This window comes from Lampris incognitus, chromosome 2 (genome assembly GCF_029633865.1).
Source record: "Lampris incognitus isolate fLamInc1 chromosome 2, fLamInc1.hap2, whole genome shotgun sequence".
NCBI lineage: Eukaryota > Metazoa > Chordata > Actinopteri > Lampriformes > Lampridae > Lampris > Lampris incognitus.
In genome coordinates this window covers 131,266,929-131,281,497 of record NC_079212.1, presented here as the reverse complement: position 1 = coordinate 131,281,497, position 14,569 = coordinate 131,266,929, and the positions used below count along the sequence as shown (strand labels likewise).

The 14,569-nt window shown below is 42.3% G+C and overlaps 1 protein-coding gene across 1 annotated transcript; it reads right to left on the bottom strand.

Moving 5' to 3' along the window:
* Nucleotides 1-261: 261 nt before the first annotated feature.
* Nucleotides 262-11,099, bottom strand: ube2j2 (ubiquitin-conjugating enzyme E2, J2 (UBC6 homolog, yeast)). The gene is made up of 8 exons (XM_056273844.1): nucleotides 10,962-11,099; nucleotides 9,987-10,117; nucleotides 7,282-7,322; nucleotides 7,040-7,142; nucleotides 4,383-4,521; nucleotides 4,197-4,277; nucleotides 1,358-4,068; nucleotides 262-456 (listed from the first exon to the last, which is right to left on the bottom strand). Exons 2-7 carry the CDS (start codon nucleotides 10,115-10,117, stop codon nucleotides 3,778-3,780), a joined length of 786 nt encoding a protein of 261 aa, XP_056129819.1. The 5' UTR covers nucleotides 10,962-11,099; the 3' UTR covers nucleotides 262-456; nucleotides 1,358-3,777.
* Between the last annotated feature and the right edge of the window lie 3,470 nt (nucleotides 11,100-14,569).

Sequence of the window (14,569 nt, the reverse complement as noted above, 5' to 3'; positions counted from 1 at the left end):
GCTTACCGCATGTCTTTGGTGGGTTGCATCTTTATGGCAATTTTCCCCCAATCCACCTCCACCTCCACCTCCTGCTGGTGTTCGTCCTCTGTGATTTGGTCCCAAATCTCTGTATTGATGAACAGGGATCCTGATAAAGTAAGGCTGACGCGAGTACAGGTAATCCAACGACAAAATGGACAGGCGGTGGAGCAAAGACCATTTTCCATTCTGTTCGACATGATCTGAAGACAGCAGGAACAGAAGGTGTGATTGCAGTGCAGCACCCTTGGGATCCGCTCGTGGCGCGTGTATGCCTGGAAGCACACAGCACACTCTCGCTCTTCATTCAAAACCATGGTGACAGGGTGGCAATAATGATGAAGATGAAGATGGCGATGAATGATGTCACTAAAAAGCCACAGCCTTTAAGCCCCGTGTAAAGAATTGAAGTGGACGGCTCTGCAGTCCAGAGGTCTGAAGAAGAAACACAAAAATAACTGACATGAAGACAGAGAATATAGATCACATGCAAAAACAAAAAAAACAAAAAAAACAAGAAAAATATGAGTTTTGTGCACACTCCTCTGGAAGGCAAATCCAAAACAGCAGTTTTATTACAAGCCCCAATTCCAATGAAGTTGGAAGTTGATCCATGAACCTTTGTCCCTGCTTATTTCCGCAAGACGATGCCAAGCCACATTCTGCACGTGTTACAACAGCATGGCTTCGTAGTAAAAGAGTGTGGGTACTAGACTGGCCTGCCTGCAGTCCAGATCTCTCCCATTGAAAATGTGCGGCGCATTATGAAGCGCAAAATACGACAACGGAGACCCCGGACTGTTGAGCAACTGAAGTCGTACATCAAGCAAGAATGGGAAAGAATTCCACTCACAAAGCTTCAACAATTAGTGTCCTCAGTTCCCAAACGCTTATTGAGTGTTGTTAAAAGGAAAGGTGATGTAACACAGTGGTGAACATGCCCCTATCCCAGCTTTTTTGGAACGTGCTTCAGGCATCAAATTCAAAATGAGTGAATATTTGCAAAAAAACAGTTTATCAGCTTGAACATTAAATAGCTTGTCTTTGTAGTGTATTCAATTGAATATAGGTTGAAAAGGATTTGCAAATCATTGTATTGTTTTTATTTACGTTTTACACAGCGTCCCAACTTCATTGGAATTGGGGTTTGTAGTAGTTTTATTGACTGTCAATAACTAATAAGTATTGACAGCTGACGATTGCTTATGGCATGAAACAAGATTGTACTGTCTCATAAAGAATTTGACTCACTGGATTACACACACACACACACACACACACACACACACACACACACACACACACACGTTATACAGTATATAAGAATACTACTTACTCTGGAAGTGACGGGCCCAGGTATTGATCATGCAGGCATGTTTCAGCGTGGCATCTGCTTTGTGAGTGCTGGCTTTGCTGCCACATTTTTAAGGAAAACCTTGCCAGCTATCTGATTTCCTGCAAGCGTCATCTGCATATTAATAGCAGTGAACCAATGGCAATCAAGCGGTATTCTGGGGAACTTGCTTTCCAGAGAAACTTGGAGCTTGATTGCAATCTTGCTTTTCTGGTTCAGTCTCTGGGTAAACAAAGCACCACTGGATTTTCGTTTTGTCAGGTAGCGGCTCACATTAATTAATCTCCTCTATTAGGCATCACAGTCACAACAGGTAAATGATAACTCTTCAGAGCAATGAAACCCTGCACGCCGCCACACAAATTTGTCATTAAAAATAAATATTTGTTATTGAATTTAAGATACCCGTTATCGAAAACGTCCTGACAGCCAGGGTAATTTATTTGCATTTTGTTATGAAAACATACAATATCACGCAGGATAGTGGTAGCTTGAAAATTTGGGCATTTGCTTTATAATCACACAAACAAAACCCTCATCGTTTACAGTCATTTCATGTGCTGCTGCCCATAAAAGAAGAGCAATAGAAAGGCAAGTCCTCTGCTTGACTGTTTTTCTACTGAGACAATGGATACACAGTAGAAAGAGTAGAATTGTCTCTATTAAAGCAATGCACAACAGTAAATTATGAGACCTTATGGGCATGGACTCTGGGCTTTGCGTTTGACCTGCATTATAGTCACCGCACTGCTTAGCAATCACATTTGAAAAGGACTCGCCAAGGCTAAATTATAAATAAGAGAACTCAACAAAAACTTGTCCAAAAAAACAAAAAAACAAAGATGTTGCTTCTCTTCTTGTATCTCTTTATTTAGACCGATATAGTTTCGCTATACTGGTCAGCTAAACCAATTTAATATGGTGGTGGTGTCTAAATCCTTCTGAGCAGACTAGATTGACTGCTTAGCTCATGGGTTGACTTGAGAGGTAAACTCACATCAGTATTTGGTCACACACACACAAGTAAGCACAGAACTCAGTTCCCTGTGATTCGCTCAACTACAAATCATTTGCCAGCAGCAGTCAAGACTTCCTTGTTCATCTGTCCGTGACAAATGCTCGTTTTAGCGTGAAAGCACTTGGAAATTCGATCAATTTGGAAGAGCTCAACTTCACATAACTTCCGGCAAAGGAAGAATTTTTCACCTCTAAGACATATGCTGTTGTTGAGATTTGAGCTTTGTCTGCTCATAGACTGACAGTTGCCCATCTCCAGCATAATTTAATGTGAAACTTATTTACCTCTTTACACGGACGTAATTAAAGATTGTAGAATGGAAACCTGAAAAGTCATTGAAATAACGCCTAAGGAAAATACCCGAGTGGCACCTTTGATGTGCGACATGTCTCATCATGTCAAACCATTACACATTTTCCAGGATGAACTCAAAGTTGATCCATGAACCTAGCCTGACTTTTATAAAGTGAGGAGTTACAACTGGATTTGCCAGAGGAGTAAGATCACGGTGCCGAGAGGCTCTGGGAAAACTGAATAAAACTCAATACATGGAGTTATCATTAAAACTACAAAACTAAACTTCTTGGTAACCCCCTTCCCTTCTGTTGACAAACTACGACAGGCTTTCCTTGTTTTGATATGAATGTACAGTGTTCAGACAGAAAGAGAAATGTGTCACAAAAAAGGAGACTTGACTGTCTGCCAGCCAGACCTTTGTACTCAATTCCTACTGTGTAAGTGTTGTTCACAAAAACAGTACTTTGAAATACGTCGGGTGCCTTTCGCCCGAAGTGAAATCCGTGGCTGATTGCTTTCTGCCATCTCATAGTCTAGAGTGTGTGCTTCACCTGCTGAATTTTAATTTTCTGTGGCAAAAGTCCCACATTTTGACATTCACCAACTTGTGAAATGAACCAAACAAGGTTTCATTGATAACGTTCAATATGGTGCCACAGAGTGGAATGATGTATACAGAACACCATGCTCCAGCATCAACATTAACAAAGTTTTCAACTTTTTGCCCAAGACAAAATGACTGTACCAACAAACAAGGCCTATCCATACACTCCCATTTCTACAACCCATGAGCCAAGCGTGACCTGCTATAGAGATAAACCACTGAAGCAGAGTGGATCACAACCAGTTTTATAACCCCCTCTAATCCCCCAGCCCTACAACCACTCCAGTCCACTTCCCCACCAATCATTCCTGGGTGGGTGGCTTTGAACTTCCATTTTCCAAAGTCCATGGTGGTAGTGGCGTTGGTGGTGGAGGGGTTTTAACAGGGGCTAATTGTCCTTCCCCCATGTAGTGTTTTTAGAATGTCTAGTCCATTTAGGTAGCTCCCCTGCTAGTGAACACCTGCCTAATTCATCAGCTTCTCTCACTCCTGGGCTATGCTCCTCAGTACGTACTTGACTGTATAGGCAAATGCTGCAAAGCCTACAATCACAAATAGGTTGGCCAGAGCCCCACCAAGCAGTCCATGGTTACGATTGGCCTGCTGGAGGCCAGGGGCAGGGTTGGCACCCCCCAAGGGTACAGGCCCTCCATTTAGGGCAGGAAGGCCATAATGGGCATGTTGAGGGTCACCATTAGGGACAACATCAGGGAGCGGGAGGGGCTGAGTGCGTGCGCTCAACTCCTCTTGGACCTTCTGTTTCTGCTTCATCTCCTGGTGGACAAATAGATTGGGACAAGGAGAGACATGAAATCAGCAAAGAAAGTAATGGAAAAAATAGTGGCAGGTTAGAGACCAGAATGAATACATAGTTTGATATGGGATAGTGAATGGGCATTTACATCGACTACATCAGGAAACAGCTCACAGAAAACCTTGTCCTTTAGGTTGAAGGCCAAACTTTGGGCCGACAGCTGTCTTTTCTGGAATACGAAGAATAAAATGCATATCAAATAATAAAGCTGACAAAGGGCATCTGTCCATCCAATGTATGTTGCATGCATGAGCACTCATTTACATGTACTCACTGTGTAGTCAGAGGTCTCAATACTGCCAAGAGTGGGGCCTTTCTCCACCATAAAGCTCAGCAGGCCTGTGAGGATGGTGGATACAGACCAGGCAGGGTTCCATGTGTCCGGGTGGAAGTCTGTGATGGACAGGCATAATCTGTGTTGAAATGGAGAAAGTTAGATACCATCAGCTGTGTTAGTTGGTTAAAAAGAGCAAGGTGGCACAGCTTTCACAGCCAAAAACAATAACCAATGTTCATATAATTTTCAAAGATGACAAGATACATTAAGTACATATTGAACATCAAACTACACAAATTCCCAGCAGTAGTCACTGTCTTCAGCAAAGACATGAACATTTTTTAATTAACTTTCAGTGAAAGTTTGCCTCGCTTTACTGGAATGAGTTAGATCGCTTTAGGGAAAAAAATAAATTCTTAAAAAATTATTATTATTACTCCATTCTTGGTATATCACAGAAGTTTTGTCTATAATGCAGGAAAACCACATACCACTATGAACATGTCATCCAATTCGCAGACAGCCACTTCAACAAGAGTCCTGAATGGAGGCCTGATTGAAGCTCATTGGCATTCACTTTATTTTGTCAGGCAAATTTCCAACTCGTGTTGAAATTTTTTGCAATTAATTTCGAGCCAAGTGTTATTCAATTTCAGTTTGAATGGATGAATCAGGGCTCAAGACTAAGAAGGTCCTGTTGTTCTGTCTACTCAAATTCCCCTCGGGGATGAATAAAGTATTCTGATTCTGATTCATCCCAAGGACGATAGAAAATGTGCTTGGAATGAACAAAGATCCTCCCTGGGACACCTCCGGATCTTAATACATAATTATTTCTTTCTTTTAAACTTTCGCTTAGCAAATGACAAACTGATCTGAGCACTGACTACAATGGACCGCGTCTTCTCATGCTTTTACTATCACTGGCTGGCTACTCAGCGCGAGATGCACCTGTGGTACTGGTCCATCTATCCCCTCACAAATGGCTTACTGGCAGGACGTCGCAAATATGTTGTGCTGATTAAACAAAGCACAGATCGAGCACCAAGAAGGCACTGCATCGCCTTCATCGAACCCAAGTAGGCCTACAAACCCTGAGTCTAAGGTAAGGACAAATTTAAATGGATGTATTTATTAGTCATTGGATTGAAAAAGTTTATCCTGCTACTGGCTACTAGCAAGCTAACTTTAGCCAGGCGCTCTGATGAATAGTGGATGGGTCATGGGTGGTGACATCATTAATGAGGAGAATATTAATTACATTCTCTAAAATGTGAACATAGCAGACTGCAGCTGGTTGTCCGCAAGTGCACATACGTGCATGCGCACAAACACACACACAATTTCACTCCCAGGGTGTCTCCCCGCCTGCCACCCAATGACTGCTGGAATAGGCTCCAGCATCCCCGCGACCCTGAGAGCAGGATAAGCGGTTAAGATAATGGATGGATGGATGGATGGATGTTAAGAGAAGCTCTGTGCTCGGTCGGAGAGTTAAAATTTCTTCCCTGAGGGGGGCGTCTGGGTAGCGTAGCGGTCTATTCCGTTGTCTACCAACACGGGGCTCGCCAGTTCAAATCCCCATTATTACCTCCGGCTTGGCTGGGCATCCCTACAGACACAATTGGCCGTGTCTGCGGGTGTGAAGCTGAATGTGGGTATGTGTCTAGGTCGCTGCACTAGCGCCTCCTCAGGTTGGTCGGAGCGCCTGTTTGGGGGGAGGGGGAACTGAGGGGAATAGCGTGAATCTCCCATGCGCTACATCCCCCTGGTGAAACTCCTCACTGTCAGGTGAAAAGAAGCAGCTAGCGACTCCACACGTATCGGAGGAGACGTGGTAGTCTGCAGCCCTCCCCGGATTGGCAGAGGGGGTGGAGCAGTGACTGGGACGGCTCAGAAGAGTGAGGTAATTGGCCAAGTACAATTGGGCAGATTTCTTCCCTACCGTCTAGAGCAGGTGGTATCCTAGGGACAGTGAATGAAACACACGGATATGTAGTATAATGGTTCCATTTTCGTTAGTGTGATTTTTTTTTCTTATAGGGCTAGCAATAATAATATGCCATAATGATTCTTGCGAAATCTTTCCACCTGAGGGGCCTTTTGACGAAATCAAATCAATTTATTTTCCACTTCTCTACAGAAACAAGGAAGTTCTGGCTATGACACAAAATACAAAAGAAAATTCCTTCCTGAATGGAACCTTATGATGTGTTCAAATGTTATTGTAAAATGTTGTTTTGACAAGAAACTTCAATACACAGCTGTTTGACAGAGAAATTCTTTGACATTTTCACAGCAATATAAAAGAGACTAGAGAGGGAATTATAACCTGTTTAACTTCCTTACACTAATTCTAAGCAGCTTATAATACAGAAAACTACTAATGTCAAGAATCTGTTTTAATCAAAGAAATTATTTAAATGAATATACAATCATTTATTTCCTAATCAGCTGAATATTGTTTGTATGCAAATAAGCACTATAGATGACAATAAAGTAAAAAGACAACATTTAGAATTTGGGAAGGTTTACACCGACTCTGGGACAGTTCAAATTATTTTTGGGACTGTTCCAGGACAGCGGTGAAAAGGTTGCCTAAATTCCTGGATGGGTTAGTCATCAAAAATCGAACAACAGTCCACCTGTTTTACCTTGTGTTGCACTTGAATCTCCCATTCGGTGTTATCATGTAGATACTGGGTGGTTTAAAAGGAAATTCCCGTGGGAAGATGAGTTTTCCATGGTAATAGCCTCCTGTGAATGCAAGATCAATACACCGGCAAACATGCATTTCAGTATAAATCTGTGACATTTTCAGAGAACTGAACTCGAACTGAACTAATGTGTGTAACATTTTGGTTGGTATCCTAGTGGGGCATTATTCAAGTTTCACCTTCATAGGGTGTTTTCTCTGGACCTCTGACAACATAGTGCCTAGAGAACAAAAGAAAAGTTTGTTAGGCAGGAGGTTACGTGAGTCCAATAAACTCACAGCAACATTGTGAAAATTCAATTCAAAGAAAACAATAAACTTGTGTAAAAAATGTGATGACAATTTTAACTTGCCTTTGTTAATGACAGACAGTCAGGGTATAATGGTTCCCTACCGTTGCAGGAGCCAGTTAGTCAATTCACAGCTCAGGTAGTCTTAAGCAGGCTTCTAGGAATCGTGGGGTAATATTCAATGCTAACCTCACTTTTGATAATCTAATCAAACATGTTGCTCACTCATACTTTCTCCAGATCAAGATAGTCTCCAAAATTAGGTCATCTTTATCAATTGCCGATCTACAACAAGTTGTACATGCTTTTATCTATTCTTGGCTTGACTATTGTCACACACTTTACTCGGGTATCAGCAAGGGCTCCGTCCACCATCTGCAGTTGGTACAAAACACCGCTGCTCAGCTCATTACCAGGACAAAGAGGCATGACCATATCACTCTTGTGCTTGCCTCCCTACACTGGCTCCCAGTTACATTTTGAATTGATGTTAAAATGTTATTGCGCACTTTTAAGGCCTTAAACAATCTTGCTCCCACATACATTTCTGATTTATTGACCTGGTACACACGCTCTCGACAATTAAGATCTGCAGATGGAGCCCTGCTGGTTATTCCCAGGTCACGGTTACAAAGGGTGATTGGACTTTTGCTGTTAGAGCCCCCACACTCTAGAACTCTCTTCCTATTGAACCAAGACAAACCAAGTCTATAACTTCTTTTAAATCTCATCTTAAAACTTTGTTTTTTGTGAAAGTTTTTTATGTTTGATATCTTTTTATTTATTTATACTGTTTTTATTCTTACTCTTATTTGGTGTTATTCTTATTTTTGCCTTGTCTGTTTATTCTTTCTTTGTAACACACTTTGTAATACTGTTTTAGAAAAGTGCTATATAAATCATTATTGTTAATATTAATTATCATTATTATTATTATCATCTTATAATATTAAGGAAATTCTTGGTAGCCACACATGAGAATAATACCCGAGCGATGACGAAATTCTAAGCTTGCTTAATAAAATGTAACAAAAATATCTCACACACAAACTCAAACAAACTGATGTTTCAGAGAAATATTGAACAAGCGATGTGCAGACACATTCTTCATTAGTTGATAACACCATAGAAATTAGATGGTAGTGAGACTAGCTATGTTATATGGTTTGGAGATGGCGGCACTGAAGAAAAGACAGGAGGTGGAGCTGGAGGTGGCAGAGTTGAAGATGCTAAGATTTTTGTTGGGAGTGACGAAGTAGAACAGGATTAGGAATGAACATATTAGAGGGACAACTCAGGTTGGACAGTTTGGAGAAAAAGCAAGAGAGGCAAAATTGAGATGGTTTGGACATGTGCAGAGGAGATGTTGGGTATATTGGGAGAAGGATGCTGAATATGGAGCCGCAAGGAAAGAGGCAAAGAGGAAGGCTAAACTGGAGGTTTATGGATGTGGTGAGGGAGGACATGCAGGTGGCTGGTGTGACAGAGGAAGATGCAGAGGACAGGAAGAGATGGAAACGGAAGATCTGCTGTGGTGACCCTCAAGGGGAGCAGCCGAAAGTAGTAGTAGATAAGACAATAGAAACCCCATTCCCTGCTATCTATGAGAACCACAAATATGATTTGTGATGAAATGTTTTCCATAAAAAAAAATTTTTTTTTTAAATCTCCCAGAAACAACAGCAAGCACCAAAGTCTAGTAACAAACTTATGGGTTATACACTTGAGATACAACATGACCATGGTATTTATGATGCGTATTTATTGTGTCTAATGCTAAAGCAATGATCTGCACGCATTTGGTTTTTAAAATACTAATATGACAAACCACAGACCTATACCAAGTGTGTTTGGTCATGCATCTATCACTATAAAATGTACTATTCCAAATGAATACCTTTGCACCTTTTTCCCCCGCTTCAAGTGCATTTTTTGTACATCATGTGTAGTTGCAGTGCTTGTTCAAATTATAAAGGCTTTCAAACGATTCTTTTCATTCCTTATCAAGTCACACAAACATGTTATGATGGAGAAGAAAAAGATCCAAGTTGTTGTCCAAACATCACCACAAGTTGATTACATAAAACATGTATCCTAAGGAATCTAAATGCTTGTTTCAAAAGTCAGGTTTCGTTTTGCTAACAAAAGCCTTGCAGACTTATACCATAAGCCTAGTGTTGCTAATAGCTTTCTTTTCAGGTCAAGTGAAAATTATTCAATGTGTCCTCATGTATAGACTTCAACTTTTATGCTTTTAAATGACTGTTGAAAATGGAACTGGTTTGAACCCAAATGGAAATGCCGTGATTACACGGGTTCCATTGCTGATGTGCTGTTAATGTTACAACACCAGTGTAGCCCTAAGGTAAGACCTAAATCATAATCATTCTTGAATCGACCATACTCGAGGTGTACTTGCCATTGAATTTCTATACGCAACATATATGCCTATTTAAAGCTGCACATGTCTGCTTGCTCTGTTCAATATATCAGCCAGTCTTTGAGGGTTTTGAGTCCAATACATGAACAAGAAAATGCCACTTGTGATCATCTTAGTAGTGGTCTCTGGTTTAACATTTTGTAGGAAAATTGTACCATTCTAGAATATTGGAGGGGAGAGGTTCAGCACAGATATAAGGCACAGGGTCTTTCTTTATTCTGAGGTAATCTTGCTTCAATCGCTGAGTGGCAGTGGTCGGAGCTCTCTTGTTCCCGTTGTTGTTCATCTGAGGATGGAAAATAAACAGGAGATATTTCACTCCATGAATATAGACTGCATCAAGCCAGATGAGAGCCATCTCATTTGATATTTGGTCTACTCTCTAAATAACAGCTACACCTCAAAGAAATGTTTTGGTAAAGTAATTTACAGAAACTGCCTAGCTATTACTGCAGATAAGAGGGATTGTGGTACTTAAAATCATTAACTAATCATCAACCTTCACTTTACTACCACATGTACCACTATCTCGTAGTTAGTATCAATAACAATCTATTATCCGAAAGGACTTATGGGAATTCAAAAGATCGTTTTAAAATTGACGTGGCTCAAATTGCCCTTAATTTACGTCCTGGTAGATATCGTTTGTCAATAGCTAACTAAAAGTTAACATTTGCTAGCGTGCTACACTTTATTAACTCACAAATACGTGTCCGCATTTAGAAGCGTAAAGCCAATAACTAGCTAGGTTAGCTAATTTGCTGCTCAACCGCCCTCTGTCAACAAACCTTGGCCACCAAGAAAACTCAACTACGAATAGCTGACAGTTTTTTTTATTTTGCCTAACAACCTGAGAGCTTTACTCTCCTTTTACAACTCAGCATTAGCTGGGCCAACTACATAACTAGAGAGCTGCTGGTGTACCTGGATGACAGCTATGTCCCCGCAGCCTTAAGGTAGTTATCAGGGTAACGTTAGCTTGCTAACTTAGCTAGCCACTTAGGCCACAGCTAACTCTAAACTTGACTGACAGTGGCTAACAGGCAGTTAGCTCAACTAGTTCCATAAACATCGATTCACCAACAAATTGTTTGCACATCCGTACTATAAGTGATCTAACGCAGGCATACCTCTCCAGAGACGCCAACGAAGTGAGCTATTTATGGCAGGACTCGAAGTGTATCTGTTGTGAAATCCGAGAGATCAGACGACTGTACCGACGTAGCGGCCGTAACGCTGGGTTTATTATCGCCGACCCCAGTTTCGAGCAAGCCAAGCAGAATAAAACACTTCCGGGACTCTTCTTCCTTGGGGTTTCTTATGCCACTCGCAAACAACTTACCGCCGCTTCATGATCTGGAGCGTAAACTCAACTATCGAAAACAAAAAGGTATAGTGTTTGTTTGATTTTTTTAACTACTTTTATAGCTATCCCCAATCACCCGTCACTTAAAATCCAGAGAGTTATCATCAATACACACAATAATAATATGAATCCCATGTTCAACATTATTTTCACTACCTTCTATTGTCATCTTTTAGTGTTCATCAGCACTGGGGATTTAAAAGCGCAAATATCAGTGCTATAAGCCATCCCACCCTGCCCCCCAATAGGTAAGGTTTGTTAAAAAAAAGTTTGTCAGCTTTCCCCTGATCTGATGAATAAGCATATTAATCTTTGGTTCATGTGGTTGCTGTAATGAGGCAGTGAATTGCATAAATGACTCAAGAGGGCAACGCATTAATTATAATGGGCATGTCACAGAGTTACCGTTGCTTATAAATCGTGTTCTGGGAAAAAAAACTGGGAAATAAAAGATGCCCTGAAGTGCATCATCCAGTATTCCTTAGGCCATAGATCCAATCCCAGGATTCCTTTTGTTAAAGATTTTGGGTTCCCCGTTAATTCTTTAAACAACGAAATAAAATACTGTAACGTGCATGTATAAGTAGACACGTTGGCCCTTGGCTAATGAGTCGCGCAGTTAGCGATGTCTCCCGCGGTGCGGACGATACGAGTTCGCGTCCCATCTGCGGCAGTTCCTGTGGTTGCCCCCCCCCCCCCGAATTTGCTGCATTGGTGTCAGAAGTGGGATATGCGCGGGCGCGCTTTCCCAAAGGAGGGGAGTAGTGTAACGTGCATGGATAAGCAGACACGGTGGCCCTTGGTTAACTGGTCGGACGCTTTAATCGACTGGTTAACATTGTCGCCCGTGGTGCGGGAAATCCGAATTCGCGTCCCGGCTTTGACGGTTCGACCGGGCTTCTTCTGTGAAGAAGTGGTTCAGGATGTGGTTTGGGCCTTTCTGGTAACTCACTCCTTTCTTTGTCTGTGCTTGTTTTCAGCAGCACAGTGGATGTCATGGTTGTAGCATCCAGCACCCTCATGGACAGCCAGTCTCCAGGTCTCCCTGTTTTTCGCTGCTTGTTCCCATGTGTTAAGGTCGATGCCAAACCTTTTGATGTGGGCCTTGATGCTATCTTTAAATTGCTTCTTTTGTCCTCCTGGGACACGACGTGCTGTCACGAACTGAGAGTAAAGGACTTGTTTCGGGAGGTGAGAGTCAGACATGTGGAGGACATGGCCAGTCCATCTCAGCTGATGTTGTGCAATGGTGTTAGTTATAGTAAGCATATTGGCCTCCTCGAGGACACTGAAGTTGGTGCACTTATCCTCCCAGCTGATCTTAAGAATCTTCCTGAGGCATCGCTGTTGGTATGCCTTGAGTGCCGTCAGGTGCCTGCTACATGTAGTCTCGGTTTCTGACTGATACAGTAGGGTGGGCAGCACTACTGCTTTGCACACCAGAATTTTTGTTCTGCCTGTAGGTCGCAGTTTTCAAAAACCCTTTTACTCAATCTTGAGAAGGTCCGGCTGGCAAAACCGAGACAATGGTGTATTTCAATGTCAATGTTGGCTTTAGAGGAGAGAAGGCTACCAAGATTTGGGAACTGTTCCATGTTTTCGAGTCTGGTGTTGTCTACAGAGATGGATGGAGGCAGAGCAGGCATATTTCTGTTGGGTGGGGGTTGGTAGAGGATATGGGTCTTATTTATGTTAATGGCCAGGGCAAGCTGCATGTATGCCTTTGCAAAGGTGTCCAGTATGCTCTGTAGTTGCTCTTCTACAAGGGACACTAAGGCATTGTCAATGGCGTAGCACAGCTCTATGATGGATCTGGTGGTGGGTTTACCTTTAGCCCTGAATCTGTTAATATTCAGAAGATTCCTAACAGTCCAGTACATGATTTTGACTCCCTGAGGCAGATTGGAACCTGTGAGATGGAGGATGGTGTCAATGAAGATAGAGAACAGGGTTGGGGCAATGACACAGCCTTGTTTAACTCCTGTGTGGAATTTAAAGGACTCTCTGTCTCGTCTCCATAACTACTGAGTACTCTATCTGACATATTATCATGTAGCAGTCATAGTACTCTGATATATTTGTCAGGGCAGCCTATTTTTGACAGAACTAGCCAGAGGGCCTGGCAGTTTACAGAATAAAAACCTTAGGTTAAGTCAATGTAGGCCATGTACAATGGGTGCTTCTGTGCCTGGGCTTTTTCTTGGAGTTGGTGAGTAGTCAAAATCATGTCCATGGTGCATCTCTTAGGATGAAAACTGCTCTATGATTCTGGCAGAATTTCCTCTGATATTGGGAGGAGTATGTTGGCCAAGACCCTAGCCAGGGCCTTCCCTGTGGTAGAAAGTAAGGAAATCCCATGACAGTTTCTGCACTCAGCTTTGTCCCCTTTCTATATATAGAGACAATGAGTGCATCCCTAAGTTGCACAGGGATTTCCTCTTTTTCCCCATATTTCAAGTAGAAATGCATGAAAATGTCTGAGGAGTTTAGGTCCACCTGCCCTCAGTGCTACTGCCGGTATTCCATCAGGACCAGCAGGCTTGTTGATTTTCATCTTCCTGTTGGCATCCTGGACTTCTCTTAGACTAGGTGGTGCTGCCAAGTCCTCTACTTTGTGTTGTTGAGGGAGTTGTTGGAGGAGGTCCATCTCAGGGCTAGAGTCCCAGTTTAAAAGGTCCTGGTGCTCTTTCCACCTCTTTGTTTGATTTGTTGTCTGTTAGCAGTGGTGCCCATCGTTGGAGCGAAGGGGGGTTAGATGGTGGTGGCTGGGACCATTTATTGCTTTAGTAGCATCGAATAAGCCTCTGGTATACCCAGTATCTGCAAGGTGCTGGATCTCAAGGGCCTTCTTCAACCACCACTGGTTCTTCAATTCCCTGCCACGGCTTTGGATGGCTGATTTTGTCTTGTGTGGGCAGCTCATTTATTTTGGCAGTTGATGTCATTCTGCAAGATGGTAAAAGCTTGCCTTTTGATGTTGATTAACTGTTGGATTTCCAGGTCATTCTCATCAAACCAATCTTGGTAGTTCTTCATCGTATGTCCAAGAGTGGTTTTACAAACGTCAGTGATTCCAGTCCTGAGCATATCCCAGTGGCTGTCAATATCATCTGGATACTGCTTGGGCATTGATGTACTGAGCATGGCCTGAAACTGTTGACAAATGGAGGTATCAGTAAGTCTTTCGAGGTTGAGCTTTGGGCAGCTCTTCTTTCTCTGCACCTTTATTTTCCGGTGAAGCTGGATGGACAGGATGGAGCGGATAAGGTGGTGGTCAGTCCAGCAGTCATCTGCACTGATCATCACTCTGGTGTTAAGTACCTCGTGTCTGTCTCTTTGACGGAAGATAAGTGCCCAATGTTAGAACGAGAG